Below are 23610 nucleotides of genomic sequence, written 5' to 3'. Positions count from 1 at the left end.
AGCCACGTGCCACCACACCCAGCTAATTTTTGTATTTTTAGTAGAGACGAGGTTTCATCATGTTGGTCAGGCTGGTCTCGAATGCCTGACCTCAAGTGATCTGCCCATCTCAGTTTCCCAAAGTGCTGGAATTACAGGTATGTGCCACCATGCCCAACCTGCTAATTATAAAATCTAAACTTCCAGGAAAAATTAGAGTTTTAGGAAATTTATGTTTGCCACTGTGAAGTAGATTGCTCACCAATATTTAAAAATTTTTCCTGATTTAAAGAGACCAGTGATTATGTTAACTACTGTAATATTTTGGTATTGAATAATAAAATGTGTGCTAACAGGTAGAAGCTGCTTAACAGTAAACCAATTTTCTCAAGTGACCAATGGATGCGTTAAGAAGCGTGGGTGAACATTCTATCCACATTTCAGGATAAACCAATGTTTTAATGTAACGGAATATGATAAGTTCACTAACATGGGGTCGGATTTCACATCATAACTAACCTTCAAAGAAACTACCTTTTGTCATGTTATGGTGCAATATAAAGAATACTGTATCCACAATATTTTGAACAGGCTGTTAAAATACTCCTTTGTTTTCATACTACATATCTATGTAAGGCCAGATTTCTCTCATATATTTCAACCAAACCAACATACTGCAATAGGTAGAGTGCATAAGCAGACATGAAAATCCAACTGTCTTCTGATACGCCAGCTCTTCTCTGATAGATATCTGAAGACTATGATCACTGTGATACCTCCCTTCCTTTCGTCTACAGTCTCCCATATGTTTTAGCTATTCCTCCCAGGACATGGTTTGAAGTCTCCTAAACAACCTAGTATCCTTTTTAAAACACGTTGTAGTTTGTCTACAACTCTCAAACCATATGTGTTACTACCAGGAGCAGGGGGTAGAGATAAATAACACTAGCTCAAAGTTCACAGTCCCAAATATTCTAAGCCTAGAGGATGCCCCGGTTCAATCTCTATTTCATTTCTTGGCTTAATATCCCACAAATTTGCTCCCAAGCATGAGATCACAATCCAGCCAGGACTGAAGAGTACCACAGTCAACCCTGCCTCCAACACTGTCCCTTTCCTCTGAAAATGAGTTTGCCTGGCAAAAAGAACATGACACAGGCTCCTTCCAGGAAGAGTTGAACCTCAGGATTCATCCACCTTGTGCCTGCTCTTCCCCTTTCCTGCAGAAGAGCATCTCACATAATGATTAAAAAAAAACTACACAGAGAAAGAAAGGGCCAGTTGCCCAGACTATCCTATGGCCACTTCAGGGAAGGGTATCAACTGAGAAGCTGAAACATTCTCAAACCATAAATGCCAGAATGAAAGACCAAAGAAGACATTTGCCTAGTGTACCAAAAAGATCACTGCACTGGGATATAGATACCCAATTTCTTGTATGTTCTTTTGAAATTGGGTGACTTGGTCAAGTTGCGAAACCTCTCTGGATCTTTCTAGACTCTCTCATCTGAAAACTTAGGAGAGTGAATATATGATCTTTGAAACGTCTCCCAGTTGTGGCATTCGAGGATTCCTCTCCAGAGGTGCAATTGATCTTTGATTACCCATATTAGTGGAAGAGAATATGACTTGAATACTCCAAATATGTAGACAATATGAAACTCATTTCTATACAGCTTTAGAATATATTATATGGTATGGAGTAAATCACAACAAATTAAACTTACCCACCATGTTTAACTCAAGCTAATATTAAAAATCAATGTGTTTTAAGTAGTGGTCCCGTGTACACTAAACAAATGTTAAGGCAGTTTTCCATAAGGCAGCCTGGTGCCAGGCAGTGAGCCAGAGGGGAGTTGGGAAGATCCGGCCATGGCTCTGTCACTTACTAGCTTATCTTTCCTGAACCTGAAATACCTCATCCTTAAAATGGATTCAGAAGGCACTTTCTGAGCACTCACTGGGTCAGGCTCTGTACTCTGTACTGGTACATGGTATACAGGGAAGAACAAAACAGATCACCTCCCTCAAGGGTCTCGACCTAATGAAGAAGAGAGAAAAAGGGTTTTGAGTGCAAAAATAAAGATAATTACTGGATGCCATGAAAATTCTGAAAAGGGTGAGCACTTAACCCAGATCAGTTTGGGGTAGTCATTTAGAAATTCCCAGGGAAGCAAACAACTAAGCTAAGACCCTGAAAATGCAGAGGATTTAAAGAGAGGGGCTAGGGATCAACTGGGGGATAGAAGAAGGAAAGGGCATCTCAAGCAAAGAAATATGAAAGAGCACAGAGCATTCAGGAAGTAAGTAGTTCAACGCAATTGCATTTAAGGGAGCAAGTAAGCTAAGGTCTTGTGTTTTATACTGTTTTGTCCTGAGGATAATAGGAAGCCACCAAAAATTTTATGTATACCGTTCCATAATTGCTGGAGACATAGAATTAAAAGCATATGGAGGTGGAATCCTCCCAAGATCCACCATCTGTATTAATCAACTATTTTTGTTGTAATTGTGATCTATAACAAACAACCCCAAAATTTCAATTGCTTACAGTAACAAACATGTATCACTTTTGCTCACTGGTCTGCAGGCTACCTGGACTTGGCTTCATGATGTGAGTTGGATTTAGATCTGTTCTATGTGTCTTCATTCTAGAGGTCAGGATGAAGCAGCAATGATTCCCTGGAGAACACTCCTTTCATTTCAAAGGATAGAGGCTAAAGAGTGCTGGTGGAGGCCAGGCACAGTGGCTCATGCCTGTAATCCCAGCACTTTGGGAGGCTGAGGTGGGCAGATCACAAGGTCAGGAGTTCGAGACCAGCCTGACCAACAGGGTGAAACCCCGTCTCTACTAAAAATACAAAAATTAGCCAGGTGTGGTGGCATACATCTGTAATCCCAGTTGCTTAGGAGGCTGAGGCGGGAGAATCGCTTGAACCCGGAGACAAAGATTGAAGTGAGACGAGATCACACCAGTACATTCCAGCATGAGCAACAAAGCAAGATTCTATCTCAAAAAAAAAAAAAAAAAGAGAGAGAGTGCTGGTGGAAACTCATGATGTGACGTGTCTTGAAGCCTCAGCTTAGAACTGGCACACCATCACTTCCACTCATATTCTATGAATCAAAGCATAACGAAGCCCCAGTGTCAATAGAGCCTGTAGTAGGAAGCCCTGCAAAGTCACGTGGCAAAGAACCTGGAGGTACACTTCTATTACAGGGAGCAAGTGAAGAGTTGGGAAGCTGCATTCTCATCAGGATTCTCAACTTCTGTTTCCTCCAACTAATTCTATTCACATCAGTTTCTGATGGCTGCTTCTTGGGAAAGTCACCAGCACTAGAAGGAGCTCAATGAGTCTCATATGTATGAGTCAGAAGCTTATTGCATCAATCAGTTACCTCTTGAAATGGCTTTCAAAGACTAGTACCTAAGGCCAGCTACACTCAAGAGTCCAAGTGACAGTTCTTTATTCTTATCTGGTTCTCCCCATGAGGACTTTTGCTTTATGCCATCCCATTACATCGTCTGTCACTGAGACCATAACATTTCTTATTTTTCTCTTTTCCTATTTGCTTTTTGTTAATCAGCAAAAGAATGTTAGACTTTATGTATAGAAATAACGTTCCTTGGAGTTTATGGGGCAGGCATGCAGCTGTATGTAGGGTGGAAAGTCATCACAAAGGTCATAGGCAAAATAGTCATAATTAAACCAAACCATGGATTTGGATAAGACCTTCAGGGAAAGTGTGAAGATTAACCTTTTTAAATTCCTGCTCCCTGTTGCTAAACAGCAACAACAACAAAATTCATACTCTTCTTTCATGGTTAACGTTTAATAAGGTCACTTTCGACGAGCCTATCATATTGCTTTGTTTTGACAGCACTAGAACAGAGATCAAAGGCGAACAAGGCCAGTGTCTTATGAGCCCTGAGGAGAGGTTTTGAGAAGGCAATGACTGGGTCAAAACTCAGAGGTCAAACAAGATTAAAACTGAAAATCATCCTTTGAATTTGGCCAGAGCTGCTGCCTCTGATTGCACAGGTAGTGCCTTCACAAGGGCACCTCGCAGAGAGGAGAAGTGGGGCTAAAATTCAAGGCATGCTCTGCCGCCAGCCAAGGCCTTGATGTGGGGCTGCACTTTCTGGAAAGGGAAGGCCTTTCATAAACCACACAAAAGTGCAATCTGTTTGCCAAGCTTGAACCCAAGGGGCTATCTCTGCATTCACCCAGCACGGCCGCCTTTTCTAAATTGCACAAAGCACCATGTAGGCTACTGGCCTGAATTTAGTAACTGGGAGGAGGTTAATGGAGAGGATAAAATTTTAAATTTACATGCAAACCCTTTGTAAACTGTATAACACTATTCAAGTGTAAAGCAGGGTAGGAAAAGGTGATTCAGAAGCTTAGCAGGGGACAGGAGAAATTACAGTGACCACAAGCATTTTCTGCCTAACCCACAGCATGTGAATCTACATGAGATGTTTAAGTACCCGACAAACTCCTCAGTGGGAAACCATCTAAGGGCGGACTGGCCAGAAAGCACAGATGGGAGTGGATGTGATGATTTCTAAAAGTCCATTCTAGTCACAAACCCCAAGGCAGATTTAGCCAGTGGGGCAGAAGAGCCCCAGACAGAAGCACCTGAGCCAGCTTGGCCTGACCTAACCGTCAGGACCCTTTGATCTTGCTGGAGCCTGACTTGGAGAAAACATCTGGTTCTGGGGATTCTCAGGGGCCATATAGTGTGAAACCGAAGGGAAGTTTTTGTAAAGCTCTGTAGCACTGTGACTGGGGGGATACGCACAGTGCTACAAAACCTACAGAGACCTGTACAAAAACTGCAGGGGCGAAAGTACCATTTCCTTGGGATATCCTCAGCCTGGGCCCCATACCTCAGGAGATAGAAACAGCAAGCAGCGTCCCTCCTTGCTTTGCAGCCTGGAAAGGATAGCAGGAAGCTGACTGGACCAGGGAGATGACCATGGTTGCTGACCTCTCACTCACTGCTGTTCTCCCTTGGGTAAAACTGGCATTTCTACATTTTCTTACAGCACACTTGGGAAATACAGAAAGGTGTTTCCTAAAAACTATTCTTGTCTTGTTTTCATGTTGATTCTATTGCAAAAGAGAATTATATGAGCCACCTCATATGGAATTTCTAAATTCAAACCCCTAGAGAGATTTACCCAAGTTGCTTTGTGGTTTGGGAAGATGGATTTGAAGAGAGACTGATTTGTTTGTAGGCAATCACCAGTCACAGTTGCTCATTCTAAAGCTGACTGCTCTGTAAATCACACAGTGCTTCATGCCACCCTGTCTCCTCTTGCTGTGCCACATATTATCTGCCTTTAAAGCACCACTGGTGGCTACAAACACCTTAATCCTGCAGTAGTCATGGAGCCAAGACCCACCCCTTTGACGGTGCCAGCTTTCCAACACAGAGGGCTGAGTATGGGTCTAGGAAGTGAGAGCAATGTAAAACAATAGAAAGCAACAGTTCAGAGCACTGCATCAAGTGTACTGTGCTGGAAAGATCCGCCATAGGAAATATGCTCCTCCATACTCCTCAGACAACAGCCTTCCCAAAGCAAACCTGTCCCTACCTGCAGATGGTTACATCATCTATGAACAGCTGGACAAGGAACAAGTGCCATCTTTCATGGAACCGAGCCTTAAAGATCCTCCAGTCCTAAAGCTAATGGGAAGAAGGTAGGTGGGAGCAGCGCTGAGGTTTTTGGAACGTCCTCAAGTGCTGTGACACTGATATACTCATCTTTGGAAAAGGAACCCGTGTGACTGTGGAACCAGGTAAGTAACTCATTTATTTATCTGAAATTTAAAGTTAAGGCATCTTCCATCTAAGGAGGCAGAAATAATCCTGAAATGGGAAATGGGTGAAATAACTGGTGTTGAGGAGGACTCCTAGGAAGAGGTGAAATATGGTTAATCCTTTCCATAGGAGGGGAGCAGAAGGTGTCTGTGAAAAAAGACTTTGGGGCATATGAAAGGACCCATACAGCTCAGAGGAAACAGAGAACTCTGCCCAGTTCATCGAATTCAGGTCAGGCTGTAGAAACCACAGAGTCATTGGCCCAGCTCCCCTGAGCAGAGTCAGAATGGACATGGAATGAGGCTGACCTGAGTCCACATGGTTTTCCCAAGGTGATTGCAAGCATTCTGACCTCCCTTATGCCAAATACATCCTCCTGGGAGAGCTCAGAACTGAATCCATCTCCTGGGCATGGAGGGTGAGGCGAGAGCAAGTAGTCCCTGGTGTTGTGATATTTCTCTTTAGAAGAGAATAACCTGTTCCAGACATTTGTTTCTAATTGTTTGAGGTGCAAATGAAAACTAGGTTACTAGTGAGAAATATGGGACATTCTAGTTCCCACTGAGACCAGATTCCAACCAGGACAAAGTGAATGTGTAATGCTTCCAACTAAGAAATGCTTTGAAGTCTCCAGCACACAGCCAGTAGAGTTCGCTACCACTCACCAGTGTTCAACGTTTTTGCGAAGAGTATGTGGTACCACTCACTTACTAACAGTTATGCAGGAATCAATGCTAAGGTTGTTGAAGGATCATGCTCAACACAGAAGGCATCTTTGATGTCCTTTCAATGACATTTGAATTCAATAGTGTCTTGCTAAAAAATAAAATAAGACAGTGGTCTCCACCTGGCAGCAGCTTCCAGTTAGATAGTACATATTAATCTTAAGTAAGAAAATGTAATAAACCAATACAAAAACCCATTTCAAAGGTCCTAGGGAAGTGTAGCAATAGGGGTCAGTGGTCCCAAATCAGCCCAACCAGCTGCTAGAAAAGAAACAGCATGCCCTGCCCTGGCTGGGACTTTGGCACTCGGCTTAGGTTTTTCTAGGTAAAAGAAGGCTCTAGAGAGATAGGGTGGTGATGGTGGGCTCTTCTCAGAGACCAACTGGGGACAAGGCAGTTTCAGGCATATGCAGTGAAGGAGGCTGAGGAAGGGGAAGGACAGGCATGAGCATCCCCAGACCTCACACACTACAGGGAGAAAAGGGGCAGGGGCCCTGCCATCAGGGAGAAAGACCCAAAGCTGTGCTAGCGGAGTCAGTGCAGAGACGCTCAGACTTTTTTTAAAAATCAAAATCTTAGTAAGATTTTGAAATTTTAACTAATTTGGGCCTTTGTCTTTAGACCTCATTATCCTTAAAATTTTCACTAAAATAAGTCTATCCACATTTCCAACAAAGCTAAAGACTGATTATCTTAATTTCCCTTTGTTTGCCAAGTTTTTCCTAATGAATTAAGCTCCTCTGTTTACCCATTTACTTGGTCCATATTTCCCTAACTGTGGAGTACAGTTCATCGAATTCGGGTCAGGCTGTAGAAATGGTTTCAGATGGAGAGACATTCTTTTTACTTGCATGGATCTATCTTTTAATGGCTATCAGAATAGTACAACTAGGCTATCAAACCCATGTGATTTCAAGTTTCCTTTTAATTATATTTTAAGTTAAAAAATGAGTAAATTTGTTTAAATTATTAAGCAAATTATGACAGATGCATGTGATGAAAAAAGGGGGGGAGGTGTGCTTAATTGAAGTTTGGGAAATGTTGAACTTCGTATTGGTGCACTTCATCAGCCTTTGAAGTGAAAAAATAAGGGGTATCCAGAGGGGGCACGACCTAGAATATCTTTGAATGGCACCTGCTATTTTTAAGCAGCCAACATTGGATTAAAGAGACAGCACTGCAACCCAGGCCCTTTATCTTCTCAGAAGCCTTTTGATGCCTTTTGTTCCTTGGGAGCTTCTTTCAAGTTCTTACTTACGGTAGCACAAAACTAACAGAATAGGTCTATACAAACCCACAGTTGTAGATCCCACACTTTAGTCATCTGGATAGAGTAAACCTGGAGAGGCCACTTAGCTTCATAAAACAGAACAGAGAATGGGACAAAACAGCATGGGATAAAGTAATGTAAACGTGTACTTCTACGGTAACAACAGCAGCAACGGGGAAAGGGGACATGGTCGTTGGGAACATCTGCATGGCAGTGGGCCATGTGAGGGACTTTGAATGCAATCTATTATTTTATGTCATAATTATGTAACTACCACTCTTTGAGTGCCTACCATTTATTAGGCCACAGCACTAAGTCCTTTAATGAATGTGATTTCACTCAGTCCTCACAACGATCATGTGGAATTGAGGTACCATGACTTGCCTTTAGTGGATCAGGAAACAATCTCAAAGGGGTTCCTCAAGATCACACAGCTTAGTAAAGTCATCATTTGAAGCACCTGCTTGATGCCAGAATCTGTGCTCTTAAGAACTCTGCTCTTCCATCAGGACTACAGCTAGACTAGGGCATGTGTGGAGGTTTCTCCTGGCTGGCCCAGCCTCTGTCTCAGGCCTCTAATGAGCTCCTTTTCAAGCTGAATCAGAAACAACAGTTATGCCACTTCCCTTCCAGTGCCATCCCCATCACTTCTCTCACCAAGGAAGAACTTCTGAACCCTCGCCAAAACCAGTTACCCAAAGCAGTATTCCCCTTCCCCAGGAGGAGTCAGGTGAGGCCCATCTCTCACATTATACCCCTGAAGACCCAGGGTCCCTAAATACAGAAGGTCCAGATGATGATCAGAGCATCACCCTTTCCCTCAAGAAAAGGAGTTCACATAATTCTGGCCTCATCAAGATGTCTCCCAGATTCCAAGAGATGACCTTCCCATTCCTCCAGACCCACTAGCCCTTGTTCTGGCATCTGGCATTCCCTGTCACTCCCAGTGAGCATCTCCCAGAACAGAGCCTTTGCACCTGCAAATCCTTCCACCTGGAGCCATTTTCTCCCAGGGACTCACACAGTTTTCTCCCTCCCCTCCTCCAGGTCTCCACTCAAATGTCATTTCCAGTGAATCCTTTCCCTACCACCTCATGTCACTCTGAAGACCCCTTTCCCTGCTTTATTTAGAGCCCTCATGTCTACTTGAAACTTTGTATGCTCGTTTGCTGTCTGTTTCCCTTGCTCTGTGAGAGAAAGGACTTTGAGTTGTTTCTTACTGCATCTACGAATACACTGAAAGCACTAAGTAAACATTTGTTGAATGAGTGAATGAATAAATAAAGGAATGAATGAATCAGAGAAAAAGTCAGCTGTGGTGTAAAGCTAAAGAAAAGAAAAATGAAAGGAAGCTGATAACCTACAGAGCCAAGCCCAAGTCCTGGCTCTGCAGTCCATCACAGGTCACTGCCACTATGTGCCAGGCACTATTCTAGGTGCCAGGGAATCCACATGAACAAAGCAGGCATGAATTTCTGCCATATTGGAGCTTATTTTCTAATGGCAAAAGACAGATGGTAAACTAAATAAATAAATAAAATATACAGTATGTTAGGGTGGTAATAAGCCCTGAGAGGAAAAATAAAGCCAGGAAGGAGAATAAAGAGGACTAGTGAGAGGGCCAGCGTGCAGTTTTAAACAGAAGAGTCACAGAAGGTCTCACTGGAAAGGGACAGTTGAGCGGAGACCCGAGGAAGTGGTAAAGTGAGCCATGCAGACCTCTGGAGGAAGAGCACTTCCAGGCAGAGGGGACACAGTGCTGCCTGGGGTGTGTGACTGGAGGAGGGGAGGGAGTGACGGGGAGAGAATGTGAAAATGAAGTCAGATTGGTGATGGGTTGGGGATAGGGTGGCTTATAGGCCACTGTAAGGACTTCTGCTTTTGAATTCTAAAGGGAAGATTGGAGAGTGGAATGGAAGTCACATGTAACCTAGAGAAAAGATCTAGAGAGACAGAAATGTGAATACCAGTCCTTACCCATGGCCCTCAGAAGTGGTCGCCCTCTTCATATCACATAACACCAAAAAAATAGCTTCTGTTCTTTTTCAGCAACCTGTCCGAACAACCCTTCCTGCTTGGGAGCTCTGTTCTTAGTGCAATTACATTCCCCAAGCTTCAAGTAAAATGTATCTTCTCTGAGTTTAGCCCTAATAAACATTCTAATAATTACACCGAGGCTCTCTACTTCACAGATGCTGTATCTAATCTTATAACCTATAATACAGAAGATGTTATCCTCACTTCATAGAGAAGCCAGATAAAGCTCAGTGAGTTTAAGGAACTTGGCCAAGATTACACACTTGGAAAGGGACAGAGTCAAAACTAGGTTTGGGATCTTCTGACATCTTTCTACTTCACAACAACTAGGAACCACCCTTCATGTTAGCGATCCTCCAGCTATGATCTACAGTCTTTTAAGGATGGTAAACTGATCTGAAAAATCCATATTCCCTCCTTGGTTTTTGTAGGTGACATACAGGCAATCTCATAGATTCTGATGTTCACATATGACAGAAATTAATTTGACTGTCACTTCTAAGTGTGAGTGTGTCATTGAAGCTTGCTAAAATTTTGTATGCATGAATGTGTTATTAAAATGGATGAAAAAACTTAATTCTATGTTGTACTAAGCAGTCTGGCTGCTGCACAATACTTGGCAATGATGCAAAACTCTCAGATATGAAATAAATTTTCCCTAAAAGGTTGGAATGCATGGTATATATAACCTGCTAGGTCCCTGCCCCACCTAAGTGTAGCCCAAAGGTGGAGAACCACTACTCTATGACCAAGGTTCCACCCTTCTTTCCTCCTGATCAAACCAAAAAACATCTTTCCAGTCTATATTCATTCTCTCTTATTTGAGCACAAATTCTGTCAGATTGTAATATGGACAAAACTTGGATTTCTATTTGACACTAGAGTCACCTCTTGTTCCATCCTGAAGGACAACCTGTAAGACTGAGGAGAAGAGGCTAGACCAGATAGGACAGAAAATAGCTTGCGATGAATATCACATGACTTGACAACTGGGGCTAGGGCTCCCGTAAAGAGAAAAGCAAGGTAGTTTTTGGATTAGGTATGTCAGCTGTGCCAGACCACTGATCTTTGGCAAAGGAATCTATCTGGAGGTAGAAAGACGTAAGCAACCTACTTTTCCTTCTTATGACCACTATGTTTGGCAATTATATTTTTTAAATATTTATCTAAGTCACCAGGTTGGGAAGCAGTGCTCCAGTAGGTAATATATCATGGGATGGCTTGAGGAACAGGAACTGAGTTTCCGATAAATTCCAGGAGGGCATCTGTGCTTCAGTGAGCCGTCTTGATCCATTGTCCTTCCTAGAGAGTTTCTATTCCCTCTACCTGACTCTAGAAAGTTAGCCTCCTCAACATCCATGCATCCACCATGTACAGATCTAGGCCACCACTGTGGTCAGACCCACACGACAGCACTTCTCGGTGGTGGACACAAGGTACAATGAGGAGCATGCTGAACCAGTAAATCAGAGACCAAGTTCCAACCCGTCCAATGCATTAACTGACAGTGCATTATCTGACAAACTCTGTGATTTAACTGCACTGAACTATAGTTTCCTTATAGTTAGATGAAGGATTTCCAAGTTGTCTTCCAGCCCTTGCCCACTATGATCCCGATTATCCCCAGACCAATTCTTATGAACAAGGAAAAGCAAGGAAACCCAGTGGTGTGACTGTCCTACCCAGTAGGAATTCTGTGATTTAATGGGGAAAAAAAGCACTGGAAAGGGAGTGAAAACTCTCCCTATGACTCCCTTAATTAGCCCTGGTGTGATCACAGAGGTTTGGAAAAATGATGCCTTGAGGCTCCTTTCAGTCTTATCATCTATTACTGTGATTCAGGGGCTGGAAACTGGAAACTAAGTGAAGCTTGCCCAACTCAGCCACTCGCTTAATCACCTTTACAGTGAGTTTGTCTGTAAGATGGATCTAAAAATATCACCTCCTAGGGTTTTATTTCAGTAACTTTGTTGAAGTAGTATAAACACCAGCTGTTTAAGTAGAAAAAGTATTTATACAAATGATAGTCATCTGTGATTATTATAATCCTTTGGATAAACCCCAAGTCTTTTGCATCAATGGCTCTTGCTCCAACCATTGTGTCTTTCCACCTCTTACTGAGGCACAATCCTGTTGTGATTGATTTAGTTGAGGCTTCTAGTTATGGTTCTACCTACAATGGCCATTTGGCAATTCTCTGCAAAATATGTGAAAATGTTATCCTGAAGCAAGATCTGAGAGTAAGAGATGGCAGGTTGAGGAGATAATAGCAGAAACTAAGGAATTGCCTAAGTGTCAAAACTCAGAAGATAGCAGACATCAAAAACGCTGCCAAAATATAATGCTCAGATCTCAGAAACCCTTGCAAAGCTCTATCTCCAGCTACACCCTTTCTGCTCCACCCACCCACTTCCAAACAGATGAATTAGACTGACAGGGAGCAAATAGGTAGCAAGGTTTTTTGTAATGATGCCTGCAGTAGTGCTTTCACAGCACAACTCTTCTTTGGAAAGGGAACTCAACTCATCGTGGAACCAGGTAAGTTATGCATTTTACTACAGCTCAGTGTGTATATTCCTTTAGAGTTGTTGTAGCATAGTACTGAATGAGTGGGGCTTCCTAGGAAGTGAAGAGTTCTAAATTAGAAACCCATTATTTGTTGCAAACAGTAGGGGTAAAATTTGGGAGCAAATGCATTAGATTTCTCTCAAGAAAATATTCTCTATATGCTTGCAAATTCCATTCTGAGGCTTGGTATTGATAAGTTTTTTACAATTACTGAAAAAAAAACCCTAGGTCAGGCTTCTAGTTTTGGGCTCCCTGGAACCAGGAAAAAGGCAAGCTGTGGTTGAGGAGGGTCTCTCCAGTATTTATGAGGGATAAAAGTCATGGTCACAGTGTAGGAAGAGGGAAGGTTAGAAAGAAAAAATGTATTATGAAAGAAGGAGTTTTAAAAAGAGAATCTCTCTCTCTCTCTCTCTCTCTCTCTGATGATAAGAAGCCAACCTCGCCTTTGTCACTTTTTTCTGAGAACCTGCATTAAACCAACATAACTGGCTCAGATTAAATGATTCTCAGGGTCCCATCCTGGCCTGAGTCTGCTGAGAGCCGTTATCTGCCCACCTCTCCTGTTAGCCCTGAAACTGGGGACTCTGCACAATGGCTCAGGATCCTGCATCCAGTGTAGAAACACAGCTACCAACTCCAGGACAATAGAAAAGTTGTGGTCCCCTACTGGAGACATTGTCTACTGGTAGCCTGCTCCAGTGTTTGGAAATCCAGGGACTATATTCTGGTAGTTTGGGTAGCTGCCAACAGTCAATCACTGAGACCAGTTCAGAGAATAGCCTTCAGACACCATCCAAAATGCCAAGTCCATTGGGAGAGCCATTACCTCTTGCATGATTAGGTATTGATTTTGTTTATTCAGAGGAAATAAATAAGTAGGGAATGGTTCATGAATGTGGCTAGGCTATCTGACAAAAAGTCCAAAAAGTGACTGGTACTATCAACACGGTCTCTGCCTCTCAGAGAATACTATAAACTTATAGGGATTCTCCACTGCCTATTGCTTCCAGGGAGAAGAAGAAATTTCTACTTCTAGTAGAAATTGGTGAGTTTTCTTATCTTTGAGGGGAGAGAGACTACAGCACTGAAAAGGAGGGAAACAGAATCATGTTGTAGCTGATTTCAGTCGGAGTGATGGTTAGCAAATTGCATCGGAGCAAAAAATATTGTGTTTCCTTTTCCCCTAAAATCATTTCCACTTGAAATTTGGAATTATCTGTAGTGTTAGAATCAAATCTTTGAGGCTGTGCCTTTGGGAGTCTTAGGGAAGAAGGAAATTGATGAAACTGATGCTTAGCCCCTCTGCCAGGATGCTGACCATGCTCCCCAATGACACTCCATTAGCTTCTCTGGTTTTCTTCTCCTGCAGTGATGAAATGTAATATGATGATGTAAAGCTCAGGTAGGGGATGTGAAAATTTTCAAATCAAGCCCCAAGTCCTTAAAGTTTTGACAGTGAATAATGGCCCTACACAACTGTCATGCTCTTTTGCCTGGCTCTAGCCCAAAGATCTTGATTTTTGGTGATGAGGCAAAGTAATTCACATGGTCTTTAAGTTACATTTCACATGATGACTATATGCTCCTGAAGCTTATATCTGTATCCAGATTCAGGAGAAATTATAAAACAAAAATACGCAACTCAACGCAAGCACTGGCTTCTCTGACCTGCATCCATGACACACAGTACCAGTGGGCTCCCCCAGCAGTGACCAATTTCTTGTTCAACCCTCAGGTCCTTAGAAAGCCTTTAACCAAGCTCAGGGAATTAGAAAGCAGGTTCGTTATTATTGTGAGACTCAGTCTGAGTGATGGGGGAAATTAGGTTTCTAATCAAAATTCTGTACTTGTGACCCAAGAGAATGGAACCAGAGTATAACAATGGAACCTGTTTCTATAACTCTCCTCTCCTCAACCTAACATTTGTTGTGAGAAAGGTCAGGTTGAGTGCTCCATCCCTACCTTCAAGCTATTATGTTCTTCTTGGATGCCCTTCTCAATAAACTGGGAGTCAGATTTTCCATCATGAAGGCAGCTCTTGCTCACCTGCCACCTTCTTCTCTTGCTCTGTCTCTTGCTCTGCCCTGGTGCCTCTTGGATGGGGATTTCACCCTCACATCTCTATCCAGCAGTTCAACTATTATTAGCTTCAAAGGGAACTGAGACTTTGTGTACTCAGCCCCGTGGTCTCATCAAAAGCAGCTTTGTAGTTCTCTGAGCTGTGGGGTCTCTAGGCTGAGACCTGAAGCTGGGGGTGGGGCAGGGCACAGATGTTACAGCCCAGGCCCCAGGGCCAGCTCTAGGCTAGTTACCTGTGAGGCACTGTCATAATGTGCTCCTGGGACACCCGACAGATGTTTTTTGGAACTGGCACCAAACTCTTCGTGGAGCCCCGTGAGTTGATCTTTTTCCTATACTTCTAGGGATAATTTGAGTCCTGGCACTGGGGCTGTAATCCAGTTTGCATTATAAATTATAACTAGTAAATGAAATTATAACAAGGAGACAGAGTATTACAGATGTGAAGTAAACCAGAGTGAACACACTAGACTGAGTCACTTACGTAACTCTGTAACTCCTTTTATTTTAATATATGTATATACTGTATATTAAAACAATACCCCCCATTTACTTCTGAAATCTTCAGAGCAGCTCAAAAAAACACAAAGAAATCTAGAAGAACTACACTAAGAGTTGGAGCATTCAGGTGCAGGGGAGACAGTGGGAGGGATACTTGGGCCGCAGTTCCTCAGGAAGCTGCTTCATCTCTGCACATCCCTTTGGCTAAACTAACTAGTACGCATGCCTCCTTGCAAACTGAAAACAAATGTCCTGCAGATTGGAAGACTCTGGAGAAAGGTAGTTAGCATGGTCAGAGTAATTCAGTAGAACAAACTTTTATTTCAGGGTTTAAGTTAAGTCCCATATTGGCAGAAAGTCTGGAAATTCTGAGCGACATTTATTGCAGACGTTGCCATTCTTAGGGGATCAGTAGGACTCTCTATGTGAATCTAAAACATAGGTGACTTCTAAGTTTATAAATTAAGAAAGACTGTTCAGGAATGGTATACACTTTTTTGGTATTGTTTGCCAGCACATAACTTAGCAATATATTGGTGTTCATAAAAAGAGAAAGTCTGACAACAAAGCAATTTTCCAAAGAAGTAGCACTTGAAGCACATGTTGCAATGTAATTATATTTGTGGACCAAGAAAAAAAGACTACAAGTTCTTCAAAGATAAACAATTAATTTTTAATCTAAATTTTGGACTACAGTTTCACACAGCTTCATGTTTGGGCTTAAGTCAAATACAAAATAGACTAGGATGCATATGGCAACTATATTGAGTGCATTCCAGTTTTTAAAAAGGTTTAATTCAGTCAGACATCTGTTTCTTTGGTTACCAAGATGCCAAAGAATGGATTCAATAAGACACTTTTCTTTCAAACAATCGCTTTGAAAATATAAACATTAATGTAGAAAGAGAGATTCAGAAAAATGTTTTATCAAATCAATGCATTATGCTCTATCTGAAATGCTGACTAACAGATTCAGAGCACAATATCATAAGTGTATGACCTTCTTCAGACATGTCTTTTCAATTATATTGTATTATTCAAATTACTCAAACCCAATCTCCCCAACCAAAGTGACGATTCGACAACTGCCTGACGTATTTAGATTTTAAAATTCTAGGAAGCCTTAATTATCCAACTAAATCAGACTAGGATTAAGGGATACTCTTAAATGAAAAAGGAAATAGGGTGTTTATTTTATGGACAAGTTTCTTTTGTAACTTGTAACTCCCTTGGAAGTCAGCCAGAGTATGTCTCAAACCAAAGTCAAAACAGTGAGCAAGAAGTGTCGCACTTATGAAGGGAGGTGAGTAAGCAATGCTTGTGGTTTCCAACCGTTAATGCTACAGTTATCAGTTTCTGTTATCAGTGGCTTCAGCTATGCAAGGAAACCAAACGGGAAGTTTTCTCAAACAGGTTGAAAGCAGGTTCCAAGAAAGCCCTTTAAAAAATTTCTAATCCTCTCAATTGTCTAGAACCAAAGCCAAAAACATAAGGAACCAGATTCTTAGAAATGAGTTTCCTGCCCTGAGTGACTGAAACAGAATCAGTCTTTTAGCTGAGCTTCTCAGCAGAGGAAATGGGGAGAATGATGAGGTAGTGATGAGGGGGTTTCTCTGAATAGTTGATTTTCTAGGAAAACCTTGATCAACTTTGGTCCATTTACAAAGCCATGATCAGCACGAACTTCCTGACTAGCAATCGCTCCCTCTCAACCAGATATAACCAGTTGATATGGCAGTAGCTCTACTGCCATGAACCTCATAGCTGAAACCTAAATTCAGATTCAGGATAAAGCATTAGAAAAATTAATTATTTTCATACAAAACATTAGCCTGTGGTGGTGTGCACCTGTGGTCCCAGCTACTCGGGAAACTGAGGCTGAAGGAGAGTATAAGCCAGGAGGTGGAGGTTGCAATGAGATGATATGGGGCCACTTCACTTCAGCCTGGGTGACAGAGAAAGACCCTGTCTCCAAAAAAAAAGAAAAAAAAATACTTATTTTCCATTTACACATTCATTACCAACTTTTTGTTCAGCAATACCTAATGTCTTGATTATAGACCATAGTAGATAAAAATACACTAGAATTCAACATATTTTTCATTTGATATCAAGAAGCCAAATTCACCTAAGTTTCAAATACAAAGGGCCAAATTTACAGGCGCAATTAATATTGAAAGTCAGCATTAAATTTAGAGTTGAAAATATATCTAGATCATCATTCATAGGTTAGTTGTCTCTCTTGGTTTCAGGTATTAGCAGGGCTCTTTCTTTAACAGTTATTTGAAGATAGCCTAAGAATCTAAGTCTCCATGGACATAACATTTATCACAATTCAAAAACTTCAGTGAGGCACTGTGTGAAAGAATCATCACTACCTCTCTCAAAGTTTCAAGACTTGTGGTCTTAAGGAAAGAAAAGGATGCATTTACAGGGTGGTAGTCCAAAGTGAGGCACAAAAAAAGAGAAGGCCAGGAGGGAACCCAATCCTGGGACCAACATTCCACAGTTCCTCTTAGATTAAAGCAAGAATGAATGGGCTTAAATTGGTTTTATTTCTTTAAGGACTTCCTGAAAATGGTCATTGCTATCCTCTGATTAAAGACTCAAAGGAAACTGTACAGTAGTCAGTCCCCTATAGAAGAACGAGTATTCATCTAGAGGCAGAAACATATACCACCTACCTTCAGCAGATCCCTTTCCAGCAGATCCAGAAGGGATGGCACCCTTCCATGACCCCAACACTGCCATCCTCAGAGCCTCTGAGCTAGTTATGCAGTCCTTCTTAGACTCTTGATTCTTCAAGTGACAGAATGCAGAGCATGAGCACCTGTCCTGATCTACCATCCAAGTGCCCATGCATTTACAAAAAACCAGCTGGTGCAGACAGATATTCAGCCTGACCTAGATTGTCCAGAGGATTGATTAACAAAACACAGATAATCGGCCAGATGCGGTAGTTCCGCCTGTAATCCCAGCACTTTGGGAGGCCGAGGTGGGCAGATCACCTGAGGTCCGGAGTTCAAGATCAACCTGACCAATATGGAGAAACCCCGTCTCTACTAAAAATACAAAAAATTAGCTGGGCATGGTGGTGCATGCCTGTAATCCCAGCTACTCGGGAGGCTGAGGCAGGAGAATCGCTTGAACCTGGGAGGTGGAGGTTGCAGTGAGCCCAGATCATGCCATTGCACTCCAGCCTGGACAACAAGAGTAAAACTCCATCTTAAAAAAAAAAAAAAGAAAGAAAGAAAGAAAAAGAAAAAGAAAAAATCCACAGATAATCGAAACCCAGATGATCCAGAAACTTCTTTGTAGTTGTTATTTTCCATCTGTGCTTCCAGCCCTATCTCCTAGCAGCTCCTAACTAGAAGTCAAACTCACTGCCTTTCATTTCTGTTCCCCTTGCCTGTGCTTTAACAGAGGTGCTAAGGCCCAGGTCACTAAGAGGATGCATGGAGGTCTGAATTGTAGTGTTTGGCTCCAGGGTAATCGAGGTAATCACCACTGTTTAACCCCCACAAAGTTGTGAATAATCACCTCACCTAATAAGTTGATTATATTTGCAGAAAGACAACCTCATACCAAACCATCCGTTTTCGTCATGAAAAATGGAACAAATGTCGCTTGTCTGGTGAAGGACTTCTACCCCAAGGATATAAGAATAAATCTCGAGTCATCCAAGAAGATAATAGAGTTTGATCCTGCTATTGTCGTCTCTCCCAGTGGGAAGTACAATGCTGTCAAGCTTGGTCAATATGCAGATTCAAATTCAGTGACATGTACAGTTCAACACAACAAGGAACTTGTGTACTCCACTGACTTTGAAGTGAAGACAAATTCTACAGGTAGGCCATTTCTGGCTTCAAGGGGCTGGAGATTATGGGGAACAAGAATTGGGTGAAAGGGAAGTTAGAGATGTAACTGTTGACAAATCATTCTCAATATAGCATCATGCTGGAAATAAGACTTAGGCCCAACTGTAGCCTGCCATTGGCAGGGGAGGAAATGCTTGGCATCCCTAAGATGGAATCTAAAATAAAGCCCATCTTATTTCATCCTCATCTCTCCTCTTTACCAACCACTGTCCCCTTCATACTAGACCCTGGGACTGAAAGTCCACGTGCAGTCTAACCCAGTGCTAAATTCCAACAGAGGGCAATGTGGCCTATCATGGGGCTAAGAATCCTAGTTCTTCCCACATATTGGTGTGCCTGGATGTTGACCTCATAGTACAATGAAAAAGGCTGGGGCCGGGCGCGGTGGCTCAAGCCTGTAATCCCAGCACTTTGGGAGGCCGAGACGGGCGGATCACGAGGTCAGGAGATCGAGACCATCCTGGCGAACACGGTGAAACCCCGTCTCTACTAAAAATACAAAAACTAGCCGGGCGATGTGGCGGGAGCCTGTAGTCCCAGCTACTCGGGAGGCTGAGGCAGGAGAATGGCGTAAACCCGGGAGGCGGAGCTTGCAGTGAGCTGAGATCCGGCCACTGCACTCCAGCCTGGGCGACAGAGCGAGACTCCGCCTCAAAAAAAAAAAAAAAAGAAAAGAAAAAGGCTGGAATGGGAAGCATGTTGTATAATTAGCTATGTGACCTTAACCAAGTCACATCCTCTGGTCCTCAGTTCACTCACTCAAAGTCTCCTCCAGTTTTAAAACCCTACAATCCTGTGAGCCTCTTCATTCCCAATGTAACCCTGACCACTGCTGTTTGTTCCAGATCACCTAAAACCAACGGAAACTGAAAACACAAAGCAACCTTCAAAGAGCTGCCATGAACCCAAAGGTTAGTTCAAATCAAAGGGCCAACTTCAGAATCAAGGGTTAGAGCACACTCTGTAGTTGTCCACCGGGGCCAAAAAGTATCAGATTTCAAAGGAAAACACAAACCATGCTGAGCCCAGTTGGTTCTGCGGAGCCTCTGACTCTCCCAACAGAGCTTGCCTGGCTGTCGGCATGGGGTTCCCAAGCTTGCCTGGCTGGGTGTCAGCAGCAGCCTAAGGTCTCTGAGGGCTATCTGGCACCATGCTGGGCTTGCAGGCCAGAAAGAATTAGGCAGACTTGGGGTAGGCTGATACCAGTGTTGCAGGCCCAATTTCTGGAAGGGAATTTAATCTCTCCCTGAAGCCACCCTCTTCACTCTTGTTCAACCATAGTTCATGCCGAGAAGGTGAACATGACGTCTCTCACAGTGCTGGGACTACGAATGCTGTTTGCAAAGAGTGTTGCCATCAATTTTCTCTTGACTGCCAAGTTACTTTTCTTGTAAGGTAAGAATTAGCCGCTTCTTATTCCTGTCTCTACCCACACTGTCCTGTACATGGGGAAAGGGGACTTAGAAATGGTAAGAAACCAAGAAGCATTGGAAAAGGAAAATAGAGACATATTTAGAATGAATAAGGTAGGCTATCTCAGCTACTCAGCAAAACAGCACCCCATCTCCTGTTATCCTTTTATTTTAAGTCAGACTGAAACCCATTAGGTAGTATAATGTACTGTTTTTCTAATATACCAGACAATAACCCTCACCTTCACCCCAGGGAGAAAACAGAAGATAAATAAAGAGAATTCATCTTCTTTAACTGCCATTTTGTTCATTGACCAAGAGGCCATGGGTTATTTGCAAGGCCACAAGTAAAGCTTTGCCTGAAGAATATCCTCCAGAGGAAGCAGAACCTATCTTTGTCCTGATAAAGGGAATGCCAGCTCACACTCCTTAATCATAGGACCAGCCTGTCTATGGGTGGATCAGCCTGTCTTTGGGATGAACCTACACACAGCATTAGTAGTGAACAGCTCACTATTACCTACTCAGGATGCATACACAATTAGGTCTGAGATGTCAATTATTTGCCTGTTACTTGCATTCCATTCTCAGATAGTCTCGTACACGAAATTGAAACCAGGGCCTGGGTTTGCGTGTGAGGCTCCTCCCCGTCACTCCTTCTGCAATACTCACAAATGTTCATCAACCCCAGCTCCTGTTCTAAGAACAACCCTAGACTTAGAGCACTTGACTGACCTGACCCAGACGGTAAACACACCCAGTCATCTCCAAATGGGTGTCCAGGTCACCTGTAATTTTACTAACAGTCCCAGGGACACAGGTAGTGTGGCTGGATAAAAAGAGTGCTATGCTCAGTCAGAAGATCTGAGTTTTACCTTGATTTTGACATTAACTTACATGTTACCTTAGCCAAGTTGCTTCATCTCTCTGGGCCTGGGTTTTTGCATCTGTAAAACAAATAAGTTAAAAAATAATAATAACCAAAGGAGAACAAAAGAGTTTCATGACTTTTGCCAACACTGATAGCTGAACTAGCTAAGCCATTGCCATGTGTAGATGGAAAATGAGCCACAATAGATTAGTGATGTCTGCAATGGCATAGCATAGCAAGTACTGGCCACCACCAGACTACGTGACCTCTACGATTCCTTCTAGCACTGGCAGTCTATTCTATAACAACTTTCTTCACTTGCAGGCTGACTGGCATGAGGAAGCTACACTCCTGAAGAAACCAAAGGCTTACAAAAATGCATCTCCTTGGCTTCTGACTTCTTGATGATTCAAGTTGACCTGTCATAGCCTTGTTAAAATGGCTGCTAGCCCAACCAATTTTTCTTCGAAGACAACAAACCCAGCTCATCCTTCAGTTTGGTGGGAAGACAAAAGTCCTGGGGAAGGGGGGTTTATGTCCTAACTGCTTTATATGCTGTTTTTATACAGGGATACAAGGATATAAAAAGATATAGGACACTTTTTTTACTCCTACAACTGATACACTTTGAAAATGATGTTTTGTTCTTTTTGACTTTCTTTACCTTTTGAAGTAGAAAGTGAGAACCAAAAGGTTCACAGCTTCTTCCTCATGAGGAAAATAGGTCCTGGGAGAAGAAGAGCAGGTGCCCTTTTATCTAAACATGGAAGAGTCTGCTCAACTGAGCACTAGATTTGCTACAAACCAGCATCATCTTCTTCCTACTGTCTTCACAGCTTGTCCCATTCTCTATGTTCACTTCAGGAGCCACACTAGAGATTCTGCATGGCATGGAGCGGGGCAAAGTTTTAGCACTTTCTGCATCTCCTAGTACTTTACAAATGAGATTACATTTGAATTCGCTAATACTTTATAAGCAGGCAATAGGGTTTCCAAAATCTCATCTAAATACTCTCCAGACTATTAGCAAAAATCAGAGTAAAATACAGAGGAAAGGCACTGCTTTCTATTAATTGATTTAACATGCATAAATTAGCTCGCTCTGAGTTCTAGGCACTGTACTGAGAGTACAAAGAAGACATAAGTCTGCTTTCAAGCAACCCTCTGTGAAAGTGTTTTTGGGCCAGGCGCGGTGGCTCAAGCCTGTAATCCCAGCACTTTGGGAGGCTGAGACGGGCGGATCACGAGGTCAGGAGATCGAGACCATCCTGGCTAACACGGTGAAACCCCGTCTCTACTAAAAAATACAAAAAACTAGCCGGGCGATTTGGCGGGCGCCTGTAGTCCCAGCTACTCGGGAGGCTGAGGCAGGAGAATGGCGTAAACCCAAGAGGCGGAGCTTGCTGTGAGCTGAGATCCGGCCACTGCACTCCAGCCTGGGCGACAGAGCGAGACTCCGTCTCAAAAAAAAAAAAAAGAAAGTGTTTTTGAAGGGAGGAACAGAAATGAGACCCCATCTTTCTCTACAAAAACAACATTTTTACTGTCTTTTGCCTGCCAATCTGTGTTTGAAACCATTGCACACTGATTCTCTGGCCTGGTACTTTGGTATTGATGGTTTTCTGCCTTTCTTCTCAGCCCCTGCCTCTGTTGCATTTATTAAACTGCATTGTGTGCACCTTGCCTCTGGCTTTACTCTTTGCAGATCACCACAGGGGGAAAGGCAGCTCTGTGAGCTCACTATTAGTCAGCCAAAAGCCAAACCGAACTTACGTATCACACCACAGTTTCCTGAGCCCCAAGCCTACAGAGGCCCTGCCTTGGAGACCCAGCCACGGGTTTCCTGCTGCATCTGCTGATGCCGCTGTTACAGCAAGAACAACAGCAGCACCTGCAGTGTGGCCAATGACCTCTCCTACTCCCACCTCAGGAAGGCCACAGCTTTTTCCAGGAGCAGGGCTCAGGGCCCTGGCAACCCATTATTGTGGTTCCTCAGCAGCTACGTGGAGTGTCAAGTGGGGGTTTATGAGGTAACAAGTGAAAGAGTGACTGTCACCAACAACTCCCCTTGCCATGACCGACTGCAAACTCCCCCATCATGTGTACTACACCTTGTATGTGTAAAGAACTCTGATTTCCAAAACATTTCACAAGTTACCTTGTGTAATATTAGGGTGTTTCTTCTGAAGTTATTAGGGAAAAAAAAGATCATATTCTCATTTTTCAGATTAAAAAAATGCCCTCTCCTCAAAAAAGTATGTACCTTGTCCAGAGTCATTCAGTGAGGCAGGGATATTGCTGGGAGTAGAACAAAGGTCTCAAGATTTTCAGTACGAAGTTCCTGCTATAAGAGCACATTGCATCCCCAAATGAGGACAAGATGTCAATGTGAGTATCAGCTAGAATGAACTTCAGGATTGTCCCATATTCAGCATATAAATGAGCCACTCTCTAGCCC

At 42.8% G+C, this 23610-nt stretch overlaps 2 long non-coding RNA genes and 3 gene segments (V, D, J or C); 3 read left to right on the top strand and 2 right to left on the bottom strand.

The window, feature by feature from the left end:
• LOC117070011 overlaps positions 1-21782 on the top strand; it is a 387464-nt gene extending 365682 nt beyond the window's left edge. The window contains 6 exon segments of the C gene segment in view: positions 4769-4781; positions 5739-5789; positions 18561-18839; positions 19715-19780; positions 20151-20264; positions 21477-21782. Of these exon segments, the coding sequence occupies positions 4769-4781; positions 5739-5789; positions 18561-18839; positions 19715-19780; positions 20151-20263 (522 nt within the window).
• LOC117070008 overlaps positions 1-23610 on the top strand; it is a 677437-nt gene that overhangs the window by 570526 nt on the left and 83301 nt on the right.
• Positions 1-23610, top strand: part of LOC117070016 — a 705780-nt gene that overhangs the window by 627795 nt on the left and 54375 nt on the right.
• LOC117070040 overlaps positions 1-23610 on the bottom strand; it is a 405055-nt gene that overhangs the window by 356316 nt on the left and 25129 nt on the right. The window lies entirely within an intron of this gene.
• LOC117070039 lies at positions 15597-18673 on the bottom strand. Its single transcript, XR_004431753.1, has 2 exons — positions 18537-18673; positions 15597-16956 (listed from the first exon to the last, which is right to left on the bottom strand). It is a non-coding gene; the product is annotated as an uncharacterized LOC117070039 (long non-coding RNA).

This window comes from Trachypithecus francoisi, unplaced genomic scaffold (genome assembly GCF_009764315.1).
Source record: "Trachypithecus francoisi isolate TF-2019V2 unplaced genomic scaffold, Tfra_2.0 Lachesis_group3, whole genome shotgun sequence".
NCBI lineage: Eukaryota > Metazoa > Chordata > Mammalia > Primates > Cercopithecidae > Trachypithecus > Trachypithecus francoisi.
Note: the sequence above shows the minus strand (reverse complement) of the source record. Positions and strands in the feature narration are given on the sequence as shown.